The 22,271-nt window shown below is 43.5% G+C and overlaps 1 protein-coding gene across 1 annotated transcript; it reads right to left on the bottom strand.

The window, feature by feature from the left end:
- Window positions 1–5,970: 5,970 nt before the first annotated feature.
- On the bottom strand, window positions 5,971–21,250 carry C22H11orf58 (chromosome 22 C11orf58 homolog). The gene is made up of 5 exons (XM_038764643.1): window positions 21,081–21,250; window positions 13,442–13,525; window positions 12,348–12,408; window positions 8,810–8,919; window positions 5,971–7,636 (listed from the first exon to the last, which is right to left on the bottom strand). The coding sequence occupies exons 1-5, from the start codon at window positions 21,141–21,143 to the stop codon at window positions 7,394–7,396; spliced, it is 561 nt and encodes a 186-aa protein (XP_038620571.1). The 5' UTR covers window positions 21,144–21,250; the 3' UTR covers window positions 5,971–7,393.
- Window positions 21,251–22,271: the final 1,021 nt, after the last annotated feature.

Here is a 22,271-nt window from a genome sequence, read left to right as displayed (position 1 = left end):
TGCTGGGTAGGGACCGTCTCTATATGTTGCCAACTTGTACTTCCCAAGTGCTTAGTACAGTGCTCTGCACACAGTAAGCGCTCAATAAATACGATTGATGATGATGATGATGATGAAGCCCATGCTAAGCTAGAAACAGGTGCAATGACTGGGTTGTCATTTATAAATTGAACTGAACCAAGAGATTCTTTCCTGAGAGAACATACTGGATCATTTTTTTTATGTGAGGAAACAAGACTTCTAATCCTGATCCCTGTTAGCAAATCAGTTAATAGAGGAATAGAGGAATAAACTGAATCCTATCTAAACTAGCCTGAAAATCCAAATTTCCACAGAGTTTGGGAATCAAAAACGTCTTCTAAATTGTTCCAAATGTATTCAATGGCTTCTATCAGAAAATCATCCAATGACCATGCTCACGCTAAGCTTTAGCTATTTCATGTTATTTTGGTTGAAGACAAGGCTCTTTGAGTTTTTTCTGTCTGTTTCTCCCCTTATGGTTTGGTTTGCCTTTTTTTAAGTATGGCATATTTTACTTAGTGGGGTCCAAGCTACAATGCACCCGATTTAATCTGAACTGGCCAAAACCTGCCTAGGCTGAAAAATAATTTGACCCAAAGAACACAAATTCCCAATGCTGCTTGTGGGTGAGAAACTGGCTCCTGCTTCTTACTCCAACCCTTCCAATTAAGGATAACCTGAGAAGCAAATGAAGTGAAAAGTTTTAGTTGAAGTAAAATTAACTGCTACTCTTTGCCTACCATGACAATCCTTCACAACTAGACTTAAAAAGTCCTCTTCTCTTCATCTTTGACCCATTTTAAATTTATACTAGAGGGGAACTCATAAAATGCTGAAAAGAGCTACTCTTGAAGGAGAGAGGGGCTGGGAATCATAAATCACTGCCCCTAGAGCCCCACCTGCACAAACACCCACAGAAAGCAGACTGTTCTGTTGTGAACTCACTCTTCAGGCTAGAGGAAGAGCAGAAGACTGTTGTATTGTACTCTCTCAAGAGCTTTATACAATGCTCTGCACACAGTAAGTGCTCAATAAATATTGAATGATGAAAAAGTAGTAGCCTATCTCAAGCCCCCCCACCCAAGGCCAAGAGTTCATATCCCATCCTTCTCAACCTTCCCCCACTCCCCAGATGTTTTGAGGCATATCTACCAATCAATCAATCAATCAATCGTATTTATTGAGCACTTACTGTGTGCAGAGCACTGTACTAAGCGCTTGGGAAGTACAAGTTGGCAACATATAGAGACAGTCCCTACCCAACAGTGGGCTCACAGTCTAGAAGGGGGAGACAGAGAACAAAACCAAACATATTACCAAAATAAAATAAATAGAATAGATATGTACAAGTAAAATAAAGAGTAATAAATATGTACAAACATATATACATATATACAGATGCTGTGGGGAAGGGAAGGAGGTAAGACGGATGGAGAGGGGGACGAGGGGGAGAGGAAGGAGGGGGCTCAGTCTGGGAAGGCCTCCTGGAGGAGGTGAGCTCTCAGTAGGGCCTTGAAGGGAGGAAGAGAGGTAGCTTGGCGGATGTGGGGAGGGAGGGCATTCCAGGCCAGGGGGATGATGTGGGCCGGGGGTCGACGGCGGAACAGGCGAGAACGAGGCACAGTGAGGAGATTAGCGGCAGAGGAGTGGAGGGTGCGGGGTGGGCTGTAGAAGGAGAGAAGGGAGGTGAGGTAGGAGGGGGCGAGGTGATGGAGAGCCTTGAAGCTGAGGGTGAGGAGTTTCTGCCTGATGCGCAGATTGATTGGTAGCCACTGGAGATTTTTGAGGAGGGGAGTAACATGCCCAGAGCGTTTCTGGACAAAGACAATCCGGGCAGCGTCATGAGGTATGGATTGAAGTGGGGAGTGACACAAGGATGGAAGATCAGAGAGGAGGCTGATGCAGTAGTCCAGACGGGATAGGATGAGAGCTTGAACGAGCAGGGTAGTGGTTTGGATGGAGAAGAAAGAGCGGATCTTGGCAATGTTGCGGAGCTGAGACCGGCAGGTTTTGGTGACAGCTTGGACGTGATGGGTGAATGAGAGAGCGGAGTTGAGGATGACACCAAGGTTGCGGGCTTGTGAGACGGGAAGGATGGTAGTGCCAGCAACAGTAATGGGAAAGTCAGGGAGAGGGCAGGGTTTGGGAGGGAAGACAAGGAGTTCAGTCTTGGACATGTTGAGTTTTAGGTGGCGGGCAGACATCCAGATGGAGATGTCCTGAAGGCAGGAGGAGATGCGAGCCTGGAGGGAGGGCGAGAGAGCAGGGGCAGAGATGTAGATCTGGGTGTCATCAGCGTAGAGATAATAGTTGAAGCCGTGGGAGCGAATGAGGTCACCAAGGGAGTGCGTGTAGATCGAGAACAGAAGGGGACCAAGCACTGAACCTTGGGGAACCCCCACAGTAAGGGGATAGGAGGGGGAGGAGAAGCCTGCAAAAGAGACTGAGAATGAACGACCGGAGAGATGAGGAGAACCAGGAGAGGACGGAGTCTGTGAAGCCAAGGTCGGATAGCGTGTTGAGGAGAAGGGGGTGGTCCACAGTGTCGAAGGCAGCTGAGAAGTCGAGGAGGATTAGGATAGAGTATGAGCCGTTGGATTTGGCAAGCAGGAGGTCATTGGTGACCTTTGAGAAGGCAGTTTCCATGGAATATAGGGGACGGAAGCCAGACTGGAGGGGGTCGAGGAGAGAGTTGGTGTTGAGGAATTCGAGGCAGTGCGTGTAGACAACTAGTTCAAGGAGTTTGGAAAGTAATGGTAGGAGGGATATGGGGCGATAACTAGAAGGTGAGGTGGGGTCAAGAGAGGGTTTTTTTAGGATGGGAGAGACATGGGCATGTTTGAAGGCAGAGGGGAAGGAACCAGTGGAGAGTGAGCGGTTGAAGATGGAAGTTGAGGGGAGAAGGGATGGAGCGAAAGATTTCATGAGATGAGAGGGAATGGGGTCAGAAGCACAGGTGGCCGGAGTAGCACTTGAGAGGAGGGAGGAGAGCTCCTCTGAGGATACTGCTGGGAAGAATGGGAGAGTAGCAGAGAGTGTTGAGAGCCTGGGGGTTGGAGAAGGGGGGGGAGGTCGGACCTGATGGATTTACTTTTGTTAATGAAGTAGGAGGCCAGATCGTTGGGGGTGAGGGAAGGAGGAGGAGGAGGACCCGGGGGCTCCTCTGAGGATACTGCTGGGAAGGATGGGAGAGTAGCAGAGTGTTGAGAGCCGGGGGCTTGGAGAAGGGGGCGGAGTGACTTGACTACCAACTCTTAATTGTATCGTACTCTCCCAAGAACTTAGTAATAATAATAATTGTATTTAAGTGCTTACTATGTGCCAAGCACTGTACTAAGCACTGAGGTGGATACAAGCAAATCCACATGTACCTGTCTAAATGTCTTGTCACCTGTCTACGTGTTTTGTTGTCTGTCTCCCCCTTCTAGACTGTGAGTCCATTGTTGAGTAGGGACCGTCTCTATATATTGCCAACTTGTACTTCCCAAGCACTTAGTACAGTACTCTGCACACAGTAAGCGCTCACTAAATACGGCTGAGTGAATGAATGAAAGCAAATTGAGTTGGACACAGTCCCTGTCCCATGTGGGGCTCACAGTCTCAATCCCCATTTTACAGATGAGGGAACTGAGGCCCAGAAAAGTGAAGTGACTTGCCTAAGGTCACACAGCAGACAAGTGGTGTTGGCAAGATTAGAACCCATGACCATCTGACTCCCAGGTCCATGCTCTAACCATTACGCCATGCCACTTCCCAGTGCTCTCCAGTTAGCACTCAAACATAACTGAGTGCCTACATTCAGGACTTACTGCCTGGGGCAGGGGGAGGTGGGGGTTGGGGAGAGGGAGGACAAAGTAGGGCAAGAGTCTTTACATCTTGGCTTTAAAAGTCTCCAACAACTATTTAGTCGCAACACAACCCGTTTCTGACTGGTTATTTGCTCCAAATATGCCTGCTTAAATACTAGGTAAAACTTTCCAAACCTTGCTAAGACTGATGTCATTAAAACAAGCTGATACTTACACTTGGATCTGTACCCTTTGGGCAACCCCTCAGCACAGGTATTGATAATAATGTTTCCCTTCTAGATTATAAACTCCTTGTAGGCAGGGAACATGTCTACCAACTGTTGCATTTTACTCTCCCAAACGCTTGGTAGAGTGCTTCAAATAGTAAGTGCTCAATAAATACTAGGTACTCAAAAGCAAGGTAGTTTGAGTCAAGCTAAACAGAAGGGAATATCTGGGTTAGGGATAAAAAATATTAGTTCCTGCAAATTAAAAAGTGGACACTTTCTTTCTCTTTCAATAGTTGGAAGTTGTCCATTAGTTTTGTTGTTCTTCCCTTATATGCTGTACTTTTCTTTTTCAAAAAATGTATTGGAAATGACTAATTTGAGCAAGTCACAACTTCTCTGTGCCTCAGTTACATCATCTGTAAAATGGGGATTAAGACTGTGAGCCTCACGTGGGACAACCTGATAACCTTGTATCTACCCCAGTGCTTAGAACAGTGCTTGGCACATAGTAAGTGCTTTAACAGATACTATCATCAACATTTCCCATGTACTTTGGGCCAGTGGCCTGACTCAGATCAAAATGGCCTAGTAGCTAGATCTTGGGCTTGGGAGTCAGGTCATAGGTTCTAATCCCTGCTCCACTTGTCTGCTGTGACCTTGGGCAAGTCACTTCACTTCTCTGGACCTGTTACCTCACCTGTAAAATGGAGATTGAGACTGTGAGCCTTACACGGGACAAGACTGTGTCCAATGTGATGTGCTTGTAACAACCTCAATGCTTAGTATAGTGCTTAGTACATAGTATAGTCTTTACAAACTGTAATTATTATTATGTGGCCTTTTCACACTTTATGTTATATTCCAACCACTGATTCATTATAAGGCTACAATTGCATGAAGACACTTGATGAAAGATGCTGTCTACCCAAGCAATTTAGACTGTTGCATATTTTTGCCAGGGACGTGGAGAGGGGAAAAAAAATCTAGCTATTATTTCTGTACCAGATCAGCATTTGACACAGCATGGATAACTCCCAAATCAGGAAAAATTCACAACTAAAAGGCACTCCATTATCAGCAACTGTTATAAATAAAAACAGCTGTATCATCAAGGTTACTTCAAATGTAGTGTAGCCTAGTGGATAGCCTGGGTTCTAATCCTGACTCCACCACTTGTCTGTTTGACCTTGGACAAGTCAAATCACTTCTCTGTGCCGCAGTTACCTCATTTGTAAAATGGGGATTAAGACTGTGAGCCCTATATGGAGGAATTGGACTGTGTCCAACCTGATTAGCATGTATCTAGATACCAGTTTATAGTACAGTGCCTGGCACATAGTAAGTTCTTAAATACCATAAAAAACCCACAATAAAGCACTACTAACCTTCCTTCCCTTCCTAAGGATTTCAGCCTTTCAGCTAGGCAGTAAGGGTTGTGAAAAGTCACCTTGCTTCTACCTTTCAACCAAGCACATTTCTGTGGACACTAACTCTGGAAGACTACACAGAAACCCAAATACTTTGCTCTAAGACTTCGTTCCTTTTATCTAGTCTGTGAAAAGAAATGACATAAAAGATTACCTGTTCTAAGCCATTTAAAGTAGTGGTTAGAGCCAGACTAAGGGAATTTCTCTCTCCCATACACATAAAAGGATGTCTTTGAATAATGTTCCTTGGTGAAGAACTGAAACAAAACAAATAATGGATAAGTTGTTAAAAAAACAACCCACAAGTCTAGTAGAAGCCGCATTATACTAGGCAGTCACTGTAGTGTTTTGAACGGCAGTCAAGTCAGAAAGTCCACTTGTCTTTTAAGCTTTACTTGCCAAATTTCAGGACATTTTTATTTCAGAGACTAGAATATTTGACTCATCCTTCTGAGAAGAAAGGATCTATGGTGTCAATGTTTAATAAAAAAAATTGTAGACTGATGAAGATCACTGAAAGGTTAGATTTAATCTGAAATCAAGCTTATAGCTTATTCTAGGCTGCTTTGTTTTTTTCAAAATAACATCTGTTCGTTTGTGTTCCAACCATTTCAATATATTTTACATCAACTCACCAGTTCGGTTTATCTATATATACACATTAATGTTAATAGCAAGCCTGTCACATGATGATCACTTGACAGCATGATTATGATTTAGTGTGCTGTGGGTTAGGGCCCACCAGTAACTTTCACAACAGAGGCAGACCAGAAAGAGAATAAAATAATCTGAGAAGAGCAGAGAGGGTCTTTTTTCAACCAGGCCAGAGAATGAGAAAATAACTGCTTGCTCCTAGGGGTTGCAGGACCACTACTCATTTACATAAGAACGACCAAATACATCAATGAACTCAGCACATGTTCAGAAGAATGACATGGAAGATATATGAATGCCCCAGAACAGGACAGTTCAATTTAACATTAGGAGTTGGATTCACGATACCAAGTTTCTTCCTTGAAACAACATCTTTCCAACTATTTCAGACAATGATTAACTGGAAATCCCTTTTGCTTTCATCATTAGAAGAAGAGGTAACCATCCTATTAGCTGAACCGCTTGTTCAGTCTCCTTTTTTCATAAAGTTAAATTTAGGGCTCCCCCACCTCCCTGCATCATTTAACCTCATTTGTGGAATACCCAGCTAACCTGCCACTGCAAAATTTATCATATTTTAATCAACTGTAACCCACGCAATACTGAGAATACTTACTAAAATCCAGAAGGAAAAAGCCCTCTGGGTGAGAATAACAAGACTATTCTATCCCAGTAGTAGGTGAAAGAGTGTTTACCTCAAAATGCTTTAGCTGATGAAAGTAAATATGGATAGTTAACTGTAAATTAAACCTATTCTTTTGTTAAACTTAAAAGCAGTAATTACATAAAAGTTCTATCACAGAGTCTTACAGTTAAAGAAAGAGGTATTTTATCATTAATGCACCATCACATTATCAAATGAACTTTTGAAAGAAGAAAAATATCCAGGGCCAAACGATGGGTCACATACAGTGTCAAAACAAAAAACACCCACACAATACTACTGAGGGAAAGTTCCAATAATGCGTGTCCCACATAATCAGGTCAGAGAGGGGAACAGGGCAGAGTGGAGGGTTGATGATGTAAAAAGAAGGCTGGGAACTGTATTTATTTGTTTTTTGTACAATGCAACTCTTGTACACTTTACAAAAACGGATATAATCATGCCCATAAAAGTGTAATCCATGGCATCGGAAAGCAAACACTCCTTGAAATTATTTAAAAGGGCCTTTTTTAAAATTATAATACAAAGGTCTGTGCTATAAGCAGTCCTCCACTGTGCATTATAACAATAAGGCTTACTTTAATACAAAGACTAGTTAGAGACCTGGAGTTATGACCCACTGGACTTCACAAACATCATTTTGTAATTGCTCTTTGCATCTTTTTTATTTTTGGGGTCCTCCACTTCATCAGGCTGGTCAGGTGCTTGCAGCTCTTCAGCGGACTCCTCTTTCTCAGACTCTGAATCACTTTCAGAGTCTTCGGGACTTTCGGGATCAGGGGAATCACCTTCGTCTTCATCATCGTCATCATCTTCTCCACCCACGTCAGCTTCCCCTTCAGGATCCTCTAACTACAATGAAACAACCAGATTGGCAAAACACCTTGATGTCACATCCCAGGATCCTTTAAAAATTTCCATCACTCTTTTCAGGCTCACTAATGCCACCTCTTGGAACTGAATAAGAGAACTAAGTGACAAGAAAAAACAAGGTATGTTTTTATAATATGGTTAATGTATCTTTTTTCTTTGTTACAAAAAAGTTGTTGAGCAAAGGATTTTAGCTTTGATCAAAAAATAAATATTGTATCTCTCCACCACTTCTCTTCAAAATCAAATGCCCCTTTCAACACCTGAGGGAAAGTATGATACAGCAGTCCCACCCTAATCTGTGAACTGTAATCTTCCGATGGAATTCGGTTTCAGAGAAAACCCAGTCTATTTCTGATAAAACAAAATACAAAACAAAACAAAAAAACCCCACTCAATTTAACTTTGGTAGCAGTTATATTCTTTTGTGGGACTTGGGGAACCAAAGCTATTTTCCAATAGTTTTCTTAAAAATCCATCTCCAGGCAGATATTTCTTTATCTGTGCATGGGCATACATGTACGTATGTGTATACACACACACACACACACACACACTCTCTCTCTCTCTCTCTCTCTCTCTCTCACTTCCTTGAGGACAGGAATTTTAAAAACATGCTTGGATTTGGGTTGAACAATTAATTTTTTTTAAATAGCTGAAGTTTTTCTTGGGCTTCATTGTGAAATCACTGAATGAATTAATAAGAGAAGATGAGGAGCCTTCTGTATCATGTATCATGAATAATCAACAATCCTGGGGATAGCAGGGAGGAGGAATAAGAAAAAAACAAAACCAGAACATCAAGGCTGTAAGCTTGTCCTGTAAGCTCACTGTGAGCAGGGAACATGTCTACCAACTGATATATTGTACTCTCCCAAGCGCTTAGTACAGTGCTCTGCACACAGTAAGTGCTTATTAAATACAACTGATTGAGGTTTAGTGACCACAGGGAAGCTCAAGGGAAGGCAGTGTTTGGATGTCTAATTTTCAGTAGCTTTTTAACAGTAAAAAAAAGCTTTGCCTATTATGAAGCCATGCTCGACAAACACGACATTTTCTACAAGCTATATGGGTATAGGGTTTCCTATCCAATCCTCTTATTCTAAAAGTCTGGGGCTGGACCTCCCAATTAATAAAAACAGGTTCATATACTACCTCACTGAAGCCAAGTCCACAATGTCGTCGATATCTTCCTGATAATTTACTGTCCATACTCTGCTGATATTGGGATTCCAATTCTTCATTCATTTTCTTGTCTTCTTCCCCTGTATGTCCAGTGTACTTTGGTTATGTTTCAGTCAAATTAACAAAAACATTTGATTACACAATAAACCATAATAGAGTTGTTACAGTATAAAGGGCTGATTTTTCAGCTATGGTTACATTTTATAACTTTATGGATTGCTTTTTGTTCCAAATGCTTCAACCTATACACTGAACACTAGCTGTCAAAATACTTACCCTACACAGCGATAAATGACTTTTTGGAATCAGCGCTGTCTGATTATCAAAAAACCCCAACCCCACCCCTCGCCCAAGTTGAACACACACACGTAAGTGCAGAAAGCCTTTCTGCTTCAAGTTGACAACCTGAAACCGAGAGATGAACTTCCTGTACCTTATATCTTTCAAGAAACTGTTAAATACCTTTAAAAAAAAATCATTTGTTAAGCGCCTACTACATGCCAGGCACTGTACTAAGTGCTGGGGTAGATACATGCTAATCCAGTTGGACACAGTCCTGTCCTACATAGAGCTCAGCTTTAATTGCCATTTTATAGATGAGGGAATTGAGGCACAGAAAAGTGAACTCACTCAAGGTTACACAGCAGAGCTGGGATGAGAACCCAGGTCCTCTGATGCCTAGGCTCATGCTCTATGCACTAGGTCACGCTGCTTCTCTTCTTGTAGACATTTCCCCCAACACAGACACACATGCCCCCCACCTCCCCTTAACTGCCCTCTGGATTAGAACCTGGGATTCTCCATAATTGAAAACTGGCAAAGAACAGGGCCCTCTAACTGGCAGCTGGGTAGGGCGAGGTGGTGAGGCAAAGCACTGCTAGCAATGTGCCTGCTCTTGTAATTGCTGTCATCACAGCGCTGCCAAGGTGGCTCCTTGCAGAAAGACCTTTGCAGGTTGGCTCTCCACCCTGCCTGTCTGCCTCCCCAAGCGTGGCTCCATTAGTGGAGCACGCCCAGCCTCAAGAGCAGTGACCCTCTTACCTGCTGAACCGGATGATGGAGAAGGGCAATTCTAGCCCCTGGACACTGCTGTTTCAACTATTCACTACCAGAATACCAGGTGAAACACTGCTGTTTCAAGTACCAGAGGTCAGTTGTAAGGACAAGACAATCCGGGTATGTGTCTAGGTCCATTTTTGTCCCTATAGTCGGTTCAGAGATACAACAGTCAACAATTGCTCTACTGGGTGGGCACTGTCTACCTTAGTCTCCCTACTTGTTTGTTGCGCCCGTTACCCCAGCTGGAACATAATAATGTTGGTATTTGTTAAGCGCTTACTATGTGCCAAGCACTGTTCTAAGCGCTGGAACATGACTGTTCCATGACTGTTCATGACTGGAACATAACTGGAACATGACTGGAAAAGGGGGTGGGAGCAGGCATGAGGCGTTGTGCAAGCCACCAACGTTATAATTCTTTCCTAAAGGTTCGCGGTCCTGAAATCTTTGTTCTTCAGGATGGGTGTCTCCCATCATTCCACCTGATGATTACAACAGCCTTTTGAAAATGCTAGATGGCAAATTTTTTTCCAGTGCCCTGGACTCCAAGTTCTGAATATCATCATCATCGATGATATTTATTGAGCACTTACTGTACAAAAGTCCATTTCTAAAAAATAGTATCACAAATATCTATCAAAAAGCAGAGTAGGAAGCAATGTGGTCTAGTGGAGAGAGCACAGGCCTGGGAGTAAGAGCCCCTGTACTAAGCATTTGGGACCGTATAAGATAATTAGAAGCTACTGGAAAGGTACCTAGTTTACAGGACGCATTAGAAAGCTAGCTTGCTCAGTTATACCACACGCTTACCTTGGCAAGCCAGTTTCCTGGTTTCCATTTTTTTAAAATGGTATTTTTTAGGCACTTACTATGAGCCAGGCACTGTATTAAGCACTAGGGTAGATACAAGCTAATCAGGTTGGAAGCTCCTTGTGGGCGGAGAATGTCTGCTTATTGCTATATTGTACTCTCCCAAGTGCTTAGTAAAGTGCTCTCTGCACATAGTAAGTGATCGATAAACACACTTTCATTCAATCGTATTTATTGAGCACTTACTGTGTGCAGAGCACTGTACTAAGTGCTTTGGAGAGTACAATATAACATAAAACAGACACAAGCTAAGCGCAAACACACCTGACTGATGACTGACCCAGTCCCTGTCCCACATGGGGCTCAGAGTCTTAATATTAATTCTGAAACTAAAGAGTCATCTCTGACACTATTTAATGCCCTAACAAGTGCTACTGGGATTTCAACAGCCAGGAGATGCCTTGAAGGGTTAAGCATGGTAAAGTTAGACTCCAAGCTCCCTGCAGGCAGTAACTGGGCCTCTTTAAGTCGAGAGAGCCTAATGCAATGTTCTATAATACCGAAGTCACTCGATGTTGATGTGAAATAGCCAAGAGCTCAGAGAAGACTTGGCTGCTCTCCTTACATGTACCCAATGTTCTCCCAGAGGTGGGAGGGAGAAAGGTGACGATCACTGGGACCTTTCTCCAGCTCCTGATCTTTATTTGGCTGGCCAAGCTTCATCTTGGTTGCTATCACCATTTTTTACCTATTATGTTTTACACTGATTGTGAGCAAGGTAAAACTCCTGATTTTAAATAGAAGCACGTAACTTCAGGGAAGTACAAAACTGATTTAAAAACCCAGTCCTAATTGGTATCTTCTCCTCTGCAGCCCTTACAGTAAAATCAAAATATCCACCTATATATCATAGATTGATGTGGCTAGATTTTGTACTGAAATGTTTCTATCAACTACAAAATGCAGTAAATCCCACAAAAGTTTCATTAAATCCTCCAGTGTGCAGACTATACCATGGTTTGGATTCGTAAAACAATAACCGGAATAAACAAGGTCTATTGCAAGACTTAGGAAAGATTTAAAATTGCATTTTACACTTCGAAAGTAGATAATATGTTTTCTTTCCAGGTGTGTCTGCTCATCTAAAAGTCAAAAATTATCTCTCCAAACCAATAATATTGCAAGTTTGACCCACAACCTGAAAATTATGTTAGAGAATCATCACTTACCTGGAAAAAAAAAATAAAAGCAAAATGAATTTACAGTTCGTTCTACTAAAGGATGCTAAGACAGTTGCTCTTTTTAGGAAGTATCCGTAGACGTGAAAGTCAGTATAGGTTACGGTAAAACCCTTTAGACAACACTGCCCACCATAATCACATGAGAGTCAGATACAGGAATAGATCCAGTGCATATCCTATAGCAAAAACCATAGAGAAAGCAGCCAACTGGGTGCTAGTTCTCATAAACCCAGTTCAATACTTCATCCAAACTGCTCTCAATTTTGATCTCATAACTACTTTCATTCATAAAATTGGGACTTCCTTTGGAAGCAACAGGAATCCCCAAATAAATGTTAATTGAGAATTAGGTTTTAAATCAACATTCCTCTTACTTTAGTTAAATTTCATATTCTCACCTGTTCTGAAGTGAGATGTTGATCTGTGATCTCCAATAACAAGACGGCCAGTGTGCTCTTTCTACAATGAAAATGCAGTTTGTTTTTAGATGACCAACCTTAATACAAGCCTTCTAATTTGATACCCACAAATAAATGATCTATGAAGAAAAAAATCATATTACAGGCAGGAAAACTTACCACAAACTGGAATTTAACCTAGTTTGATACAAATGAATTAAATTTTTGCAGATTGGCGAGAACCATTATACTTACAGATGATATTAAATGTAATTAGCAATGTTCCAGCCTATTTTTAACATATTAATCAATTGTATTTATCAAGTGCTTACTGTGCGCAGGACACTGTACAAAGTTTTTGGGAGAGTATAAAAGAGTTAATAGATATGTTCCCTGCCCATAAGGAGCTTACAGTATACAAGACAACACTGACGTGAACTTTCACTTTCAATTCACTGGGCAGATAACTGAATTCAGGTTACGTGGCAATGCCTAAATACATCTAAAACCAATATCTGAAATTATAATAAACAGTAAATAGCTGTGCCATATTTCAGGTTCTTGGACTTTCAGTTTTAATTTTAGTTAAGAACTCGAAAACTATTCTATGTCATCCACAAATAACTTTAGCTAAAGATCACATAACTCATTAAAATCAAATGCTGATGAGAGCTGATTTCTTTTGACTTGGAGCAATGTTAATCAGATAATTGCAGAATTCCTGAAAGTGCAAATTGTCTTCTATTATTAAATAGTTTTGGATATACCGTATAAGCTATTAAATCAAAGCAAACATCAGTACTTCTATGTTTCCTCTGCAGGCATTATCTTAACAAGCCTGATTCCTTTGGCTTCTCCTTTACTTTTATAATGAGCAATTAAGGCACCAGTGCTTTAGAAAATGACTTTTCATCCCAAAGGTCACCTTGCCCATAAGTCTACTAATGTTAAGACTTCCCATAGTAAAAATAAAACTTTCTCTCAACGGATGAAAAATTAATGTCTTTTTGGTTACAAAATTTTCCTTAAATCATTGTGGTTCCTTTTCCATGTTTATTTTAAAAATTAGAGGGCATATTTTCACCTGACCTTACCTTTCCTGCTCCCATTAGCCTCAAGAACTTTTGTTTCCTTTCTTCATTGCCCAAATCTGCTGCTTCCCAATTACTGGATCCAAGCTAGACAAGAAATTAGCCAGTTAGTTTTATTGCACCTTAAACTTACACATTTGAAAATTAAAAATCAAATTTTAAAAAAGCACCCTTCTGTCAAGTACACATAAAAACCATTTATAAAATGTCAGAGCATAGTCTAAACTATACTCATTCTCGATGTTTTGGGATCTGTGCTAAATTTGGGTACGTGTTCATGACTGTGAGCACTTTTTATGTGGAGAATACTAAGTGCTTGGGAGAGTACAATATAACAGAGTTGGTAGATATGTTTTTTGTCCATGTCACACTTTGATAGGGTTGTTGAATCATAATTTCTCCTGAATGCTTATGTTCAGAATTCATATTAAGATGGTAAGTTCCTCAAAAATCAAAACCTACATTTTAATTACATTAACAGGCACACAAAACTCATAGTTTAAAGCCTCATAATATTTGGGATCAAATCCGAAAACAATGGGGAGAGGCCAAAAATGATCCAGATTTCTATCAAAGACTGACTTTTTAAACAGAGAAAAATACAAGGTGCAAATTAACTGAAACAGGAGGCTGTCCTAGGAACCAATGGTACTGAAGTAGGGCAAGCTGATTACCCTGTATCTACCCCAGTGCTTATAACAGTGCTTCACACATATTACACACTTAACATGTATCATTATTATTATTACGATTATGTTTGAGTGCTTCTGTGTGCGAAATACTGCACCAAGCACTTGGGAGAGTACAATACAATGGAGATTGCAGATTCCACCTGAGTTATAATCCCAGCTCTGCCACTTGTCTGCTGTATGACCTTGGGCAAGTCACTTCACTTCTCAGTTCTCTCATCTGTAAAATGGGGAGTAAGACAGAGCCTCAGGTGGAACAGGGACTCTGTCCATCCTGATTATCTTGCATCTACCCCCGTGCTTAGTACAGCTTCTGGCACACAGTAAGCCCTTAAAAAATACCATAAAATATTAAAAGTAAGAAAAGTAAGAGCGTCCATTTCAGACTGTCTTCCTTGTAAATTTAAAAGATAAAACAAAATTATCTTGTACTGTTTTGGAAATCTGGGATTCTATAAAGCCTCCTCCCCCCATAATTTTTATTTTTAAAAAAGCTTCAATTAATTTTCTTGATTTCTAACCTTGTATGTTATGAGTCAAATGAGAGCCAGTACAAGGATATCAATGCTATAGATATGTTTTTAATGATACATATGTATAACTTTTACACATAGTTAAAATATACAGCATGAGCAGTTCTCAGACTCATGATGCAATTGATTCGTGAATAACTGTCTCTAAAATCAAAAAGCCAGCAGAGAAAATTTTCTCATAGGCACGATATCATAAATGGGGGATTTGGTTCCTGAATCATGGTTGAGTATCCAAAATTATACAGAGTTGTGAACTCAATTATAGATAAACTACATTAATGTGTTCATACCAAATCTAAGACAGTCGACAATAAATACCTGAATTTTACTTCATTCTAAATAAAATGGACGAGTTGCTGCCTGGTGACCCAATGGGTTGGTTAGATAAGCCTCTCCCCCCTCACCCACTACCATTCACCCTCTTTCAACTCCCCTCACCACCTCATCCTTTGAAATTGGTTTCCCCCAAGCTCCCAGTTGATCTCTCCACCCAAGTTTGAACTAATGCCATAAAGAAGACTAGTGTTGCAAAGTCAAAACATATGCACTGTAAAGTTGAAATGGTGTAAATTTAGAAACTTTAAATGTCATTTGTTTTAAGATACCTTGAATTGAAGACAGCCTGTACTAATATTTGGTTCTGCTTCTATCACCTCAAAAACATCTTCTGTTTTTAGATAAGTACCATTCAATTATTTAAAATTTCCACTCTCCAGAATTTCGATAAATCTCTACAGTACTGACAATTAAAAAGCAGTTCTCAGAGCATATGCTCATATTTAGTAAATTTTGGTGTTAATGTTAGATAGGATAAGGCAAGTGGACCTTAAAACACTAATGAATCAACTCAAAAATAATGTTTACTGTCTCCTAATTAAAAAAAGAACACTTCATGAATTGAATTCAACAGCATTTCAAATATTATACCATTTAGGCTGGCAAATGTGAAAATCTTAGTCTAAATCTTCCACAGCGGACCCTTATTTTTGTTTCCCAACCTTGTTTTATTTCCTCTTCTTCTATGAATTAGCTGTGAGAAGCAGCATGGCCTAATGGAAAAAGCACCGGCCTAGGAGTCAGAGGACCTAGTTCTGATAACTGTCTGCAAGACAGAACACGAGTTCTATCAGAACATCAGTCTGCTGCTAGAACATGGGCAGGTCACTTCACTTCTCTGTGCCTCAGTTGTCTCATCTTTAAAATGGGGATTAATAATAATAATGACGATGGCATTTATTGAACACTTACTATGTGCAAAGCACAGTTCTAAGCACTGGGGAGGATACAAGGTGATCAGGTTGTCCCACGGGGGGCTCACAGTCTTCATCCCATTGTATAGATGAGGGAACTGAGGAACAGAGAAGTGAAGTGACTTGCCCAAAGTCACACAGCTGACAAGTGGCAGAGTCAGGATTCAAACCCATGACCTCTAACTCCAAAGCCGGGGCTCTTTCCACTGAGCCATGCTGGTTCTCTAAGAATGTGAGCCACATGTGGGACAGGGGCTATGTCCAATCTTCCAATCTGATTAGTTTGTATCTACCCCAGTGCTTAGTACAGTGCTTGGCATTCATTCATTCATTCAACCGTATTTATTGAGCGCTTACTGTGTGCAGAGCACTGTACTAAGCCCTTGGGAAGTACAAGTTGGCAACATATAGAGACGGTCCCTACCCCAACAGTGGGCTCACAGTCTAGAAGGGGGAGACAGAGAACAAAACAAGACATATTAATAGAATAAAAGATAGAATAAATATGTACAAGTAAAATAAATAAACGGAGTAATATAAACTTACAAAAATATATACATATATACAGGTGCTGTGGGGAAGGGAAGGAAGTAAGGCGGAGGGGATGGAGGGGGGAGAAGGGGGAGAGGAAGGAGGGGGCTCAGTCTGGGAAGGCTCCTGGAGGAGGTGAGCTCTCAGTAGGGCCTTGAAAGGAGGAAGAGAGCTAGCCTGGCAGATGTGGGGAGGGAGGGCATTCCAGGCCAGGGGGAGGACGTGGGCCGGGGCTCGACGGTGGGACAGGCGAGAACGAGGCACGGTGATATTAGCGGCAGAGGAGCGGAGGGTGTGGGCTGGGCTGTATAAGGATTTAAGCACTTAAATTTACCACTAAAAAAACGATCACCCCCCCAAAAAAAACCACCTGTGGAATTCCTTTTATCAGGAGTTATATTTTCTTGAGATGAAGGAACAGACTGGTCACATCTCCAGGAATGCAAGGTTTGACTCCCCAGAACACCGTTGCTAAGGTCGATTTTACTAGGAAAATAGTGTGGCAATTATTTCAAATTTTAATGGTCAGAATAGATGGTGGGGGCAATGAAATACCTTTTGAAATGGAACTAGGTCGACCATTGCCTAAACAAGAACTCAAACCAAGAGCACTCTTGAATTGCACTGCATGTGCATAATGGGTACTCAAATACTGTTGACTCACAGCCTTAATTCTAGCACTTTTGCTCATACAGATGATAATGCCTGAAATTCATATACAATCAACTCCTGATTGTAATAGCACAAGGATAGGAAGGACAAATGGACTCCTCCTAAACCCAAATAATCAAAACTTCCTTTTCCAACAAACCTTTCACAAAAGGTGCTAACAAGTAGAAAAAGTGATTGATTGAGTTTCCCATCTACTTTCCCTTATCCAGCACAATTTCTGGTGCTAATGAGTTTTGAAATGGCCAACACATCAGCAGCGGCAGCAGCAGGAGGGAAAAGTAAAATGCATGGATGGCGCACTAACTGTATAATTATCTTTTGAATATTTTCAATTGATGGGGAATAAAAAGCTCTTTTCCCACCCAAGGAGTTTAGATACTCACCATATTTTCCTGTGAGATTAGGAAGGTATTTCCCCCATTTTATGGATAGGAAAACTTGGGCAAATAATTTGAACTGAGAGAAGGTGTGTCCTAATAACAATAATGATAAAATGGCATGTTCACCATTTACTGTGAACTAAGTGATGGGGTAGGACACAGTCCCTGCCCCATACTGGACTCATCGATTAAGGAGAGCTGGGATTAGAGTAATAATAATTGTGGTATTTTTTAAAGAGCTTACTATGTGTTTAGCACTGGGAAAGACAGAAGATAATGAGATCAGACAGAGTCCCTGTCCCATACAGGGCTCACAGTCTAAGTAGGAGGGGGAACAGGTACTGAATCCTCATTTTACAGATGAGGTAACTGAGGCCCAGAGAAGTGACTTGCCCAACGTACCACAGCACGCATGTGGCACAGCGGTTTTAGAACCCAGCTTCTCTGACTCCCAGGCCCATGCTCTTTCCACTAGGCTACACTGCTCCTCTAGTAGACAGCATAGGCCTGAGATGAGAAAATCAGGGCTTTAATCCCGGCTCTACCACTTGCCTGTGGTGTGACCTTCGGCAAGACAATTAACCTTCCTGTGCCTGTTTCCTCATCTGTAAAATGGGGGTAAAATATGCCTTCTCCCTCCTTCTTAGACTGGGAGCCCTGAGTGCAAAAGGGGCTTGTGTTTCATCTGATTAACTTGTACCTAACTACAGTACTTGGCACATAAGTAGAATTTAAAAGACAAAACACCCAATTCATCTAGAGTCCGGGCCTTTTGACCAGCCAGTAGCCTCTGGTGATTTGGTTAAATTACATAAACTCTCCGTCCCTCTTCTGAGAGGTGGAAGATATCCTTGACCTATTTTATATGTGAGGTGAATAAGAGAGGCACAAAGACAGTTTGGCTGATCATTTTAAGATTCCTGGACAAGAAATGAACAAAATAAAGGCCTTTGGATCTTAGATCGTTAAATACAAAAGTCAAGCTGTTATAACAAAATCAAAAACTTGTAGGTAGGAATTGTTTCTCTTTATTGCTGTATTGTACTTTCCAAGCGCTTAGTACAGTACTCTGCACACAGTAAGCGCTCAATATTTTCATTCATTTTGGATTTATTGAGCGCTTACTGTGTGCACAGCACTGTACTAAGCGCTTGGGAAGTACAAATCGATATATATATATGACTGAATGGATAACACTGTTCCTTGATATCTGATACTGGATCCAGGCCTGCGTGCCCACCCTAAAACCAGTACAATAATCCCACGGCTACTTCAGAGTGCCCACGCCTCCTCCCTGCAATCTCAACCCTGGCACCAGGCCTGCCAATTGCCGCCCACAAAAAATGGTGCATTTGATTTGTTGGGGCGATCTGGGGTTCCGTGCTATTTTTGTGTGAGAGGAAACCGGCTACGTCTTGATCCCCGGGCCGCCACCGCCTGCCCCGATGCAAAATCGTGGCGGCTCCGGATCTGATCCTCAATTACCTCAAAAGCCCGAGACTGCTACAGTCCAAAAAGGCGTTTATCACTCAATCATATTTACTGAGCGCTTACTGTGTGCAGAGCACTGTCCTAAGCGCTGACTCTGTACACAGAACTGTCCTAACTGCTTAATCGAGAAATCGCGGGCGTCATCGGGCACTGACAGGATGGGCCGGGCTGGGTGGGAGTCCTCTGCATTCAATTCATTCAATCGTATTTATTGAGCGCTTACTGTGTGCAGAGCACTGTCTTAAACACTAACTGTGTGCAAAGCACTGTCCTAACTGCTTAATCGAGAAATCGCGGGCGTCATCGGGCCCCGAGAGGATGCCCCCGGGGCGGGCAGGGTGGGGGTCCCTCTACATTCAATTCATTCAATCGTATTTACTGAGCGCTTACTGTGTGCAGAGCACTGTCCTAAGCGCTTACTGTGTGCAGAGCACTGTCAATCAATCAATCAATCGTATTTATTGAGCGCTTACTGGGTGCAGAGCACTGTTCTGAGCGCTTAATCGAGAAATCGCGGGCGTCATCGGGCCCTGAGAGAATGCCCCCAGGCCGGGCAGGGTGGGAGGCCTCTACATTCAATCGTATTTATTGAGCGATTACTGTGTGCAGAGCACTGTCCTACACGCTTACTGTGTGCAGAGCACTGTCCTAAGCGCTTAATCGAGAAATCGCGGGCGTCATCAAGCCCTGAGAGGATGCCCCCTGGCCGGACAGGGTGGGGGGGCCTCTACATTCAATCGTATTTATTGAGCGCTTACTGTGTGCAAAGCACTGTCCTAAGCGTTTACTGTGTGCAGAGCACTGTCCTACGCGCTTACTGTGTGCAGAGCACTGTCCTAAGCGCTTAATCGAGAAATCGCGGGCGTCATCGGGCCCTGAGAGGATGCCCCCTGGCCGGACAGGGTGGGGGGGCCTCTACATTCAATCGTATTTATTGAGCGATTACTGTGTGCAGAGCACTGTCCTAAGCGCTTACTGTGTGCGGAGCACTGTCCTAAGCGCTTAACTGAGAAATCGCGGGCGTCATCGGGCCCTGAGGGGATGCCCCCGGGCCGGGCAGGGTGGGAGGCCTCTACATTCAATCGTATTTATTGAGCGCTTACTGTGTGCAGAGCACTGTCCTAAGCGCTTACTGTGTGCAGAGCACTGTCAATCAATCAATCAATCGTATTTATTGAGCGCTTACTGGGTGCAGAGCACTGTCCTAAGCGCTTAATCGAAAAATCGCGGGCGTCAACGGGCCCTGAGAGGATGCCCCCAGGCCGGGCAGGGTGGGAGGCCTCTACATTCAATCGTATTTATTGAGCGATTACCCTTTGCAGAGCACTGTCCTAAGCGCTTAATCGAGAAATCGCGCGCGTCATCGGGCCCTGAGAGGATGCCCCCTGGCCGGGCAGGGTTGGGGGGCCTCTACATTCAATCGTATTTATTGAGCGATTACTGTGTGCAAAGCACTGTCCTACGCGCTTACTGTGTGCGGAGCACTATCCTAAGCGCTTAATCGAGAAATCGCAGGCGTCATCGGGCCCTGAGAGGGCCGGGCAGGGTGGGGGGGCCTCTACATTCAATCGTATTTATTGAGCGCTTACTGTGTGCAGAGCACTGTCCTAAGCGCTTACTGCGTACAAAGCACTGTCCTAAGCGCTCACTGTGTGCAGAGCCCTGTCCTAAGCGCTTAATCGCGAAATCGCCGGCGTCATCGGGCCCTGAGAGGATGCCCCCGCGCCGGGCAGGGGTCCTCTGCATTCAATTCACTCAATCGCATTTACTGAGAGCTTACTACGTGCAGAGCACTGTCCTAAGCGCTTGGGAAGCACAAGTTGGCAACGTATGGGGAGACAGACAACAGGCAGTCTGCAGTCCCCCGCCCCCATGCAAGTCTGCAGATACAACTCAAATTCCTGCTCGGGCGGAGGAACGCTGGAGGCCTTCCCGGCCCCGGCGCCAGTAGGCCGGAGTGGGGGCAGACGATGGTGCCTCCTTCACCCCTCCCTCCTTTCCCCCCACCTCTTCTTCACCTCCGCCCGCCCTCCTTCCCTCCCCGGGCCCGGCTGGGCCGCCTAGGCCTCGCTGTTCCCGCCGCCATTGTTATTTACATCGTCGTCAGGGGAGGCCGATCGCTTCACCCCGTGAGGGTGGGACTCCCGGGCCGCACTCATCTTCGTGCGGACGCCGCGGAGGGGGCCGCTCACGCCCGCTCTCCTCACGCCGCTCTCCTCAGGCCGCACCGGGGCCCGGGCAGATCAGGGCCTCTTCGGGCTGCGCCGCTGCGGCTGCGGCGTCCGCTCACCTCCGCCGCGCGAGATGGAGGGGTGCGGGGGATGCCGGGAGTTGTAGTTCCCCGGCTCGGCCCCGCCTCGGCGCCGCCCTCAGGGGGCCGGGCACGAGAGACTACAATTCCCAGAGGGCTCCGCGGCGGGGCTCCCCCGGCGGGCGGGAAGGGCCCTTCGTGGTAACGCCTCCTCAGATTAAATCCCGGGGCCCTCGCGGGTTTGATGGTGACCTAGGCCCGGGCTCAGTGTTACTGCGGAGCGCGAACGCCGGGCCTCTTTTCAAAGCCCCCATTGATGAACATTTTCCTCGTTAATCAATCAATCGTATTTATTGAAAGCTTACTGTGTGCAGAGCACTGTACTAAGAGCTTGGGAAGTACAAGTTGGCAACATATAGAGACAGTCCCTACCCAACGGTGGGCTCACAGTCTAAAAGGGGGAGACAGAGAACAAAACCAAACATTCTAATAAAATAAATAGAATAGATATGTACAAGTAAAATAAATAAATAGAGTAATAAATATGTACAAACATATATACATATATACAGGTGCTGTGGGGAAGGGAAGGAGGTAAGAAGGGGGGATGGAGAGGGGGACGAGGGGGAGAGGAAGGAAGGGGCTCAGTCTGGGAAGGCCTCCTGGAGGAGGTGAGCTCTCAGTAGGGCCTTGAAGGGAGGAAGAGAGCTAGCTTGGCGGATTGGGATGACGTGGGCCGGGGGTCGATGGCGGGATGGGAGATCAGAGAGAAGGTTGCTACTACCTCTTTAAAAGCACGTTATTTGAATTTAATATTACTTGGCATGGCCTAATTCCTAAGTCAATCAATCGTATTTATTGAGCGCTTACTGTGTGCAGAGCACTGTGCTAAGCGCTTGGGAAGTACAAGTTGGCAACATATAGAGACGGTCCCTACCCAACAGTGGGCTCACAGTCCAATTCAATTCAATTGTATTTATTGAGCGCTTAATAAATACATACTGTGTGCAGAGCACAGTACTAAGCGCTTGGGAAG

Source organism: Tachyglossus aculeatus, chromosome 22 (genome assembly GCF_015852505.1).
Source record: "Tachyglossus aculeatus isolate mTacAcu1 chromosome 22, mTacAcu1.pri, whole genome shotgun sequence".
NCBI lineage: Eukaryota > Metazoa > Chordata > Mammalia > Monotremata > Tachyglossidae > Tachyglossus > Tachyglossus aculeatus.
The sequence above is the reverse complement of the archived record's forward strand: the minus strand, read 5'-3'. Positions and strand labels throughout refer to the sequence as shown.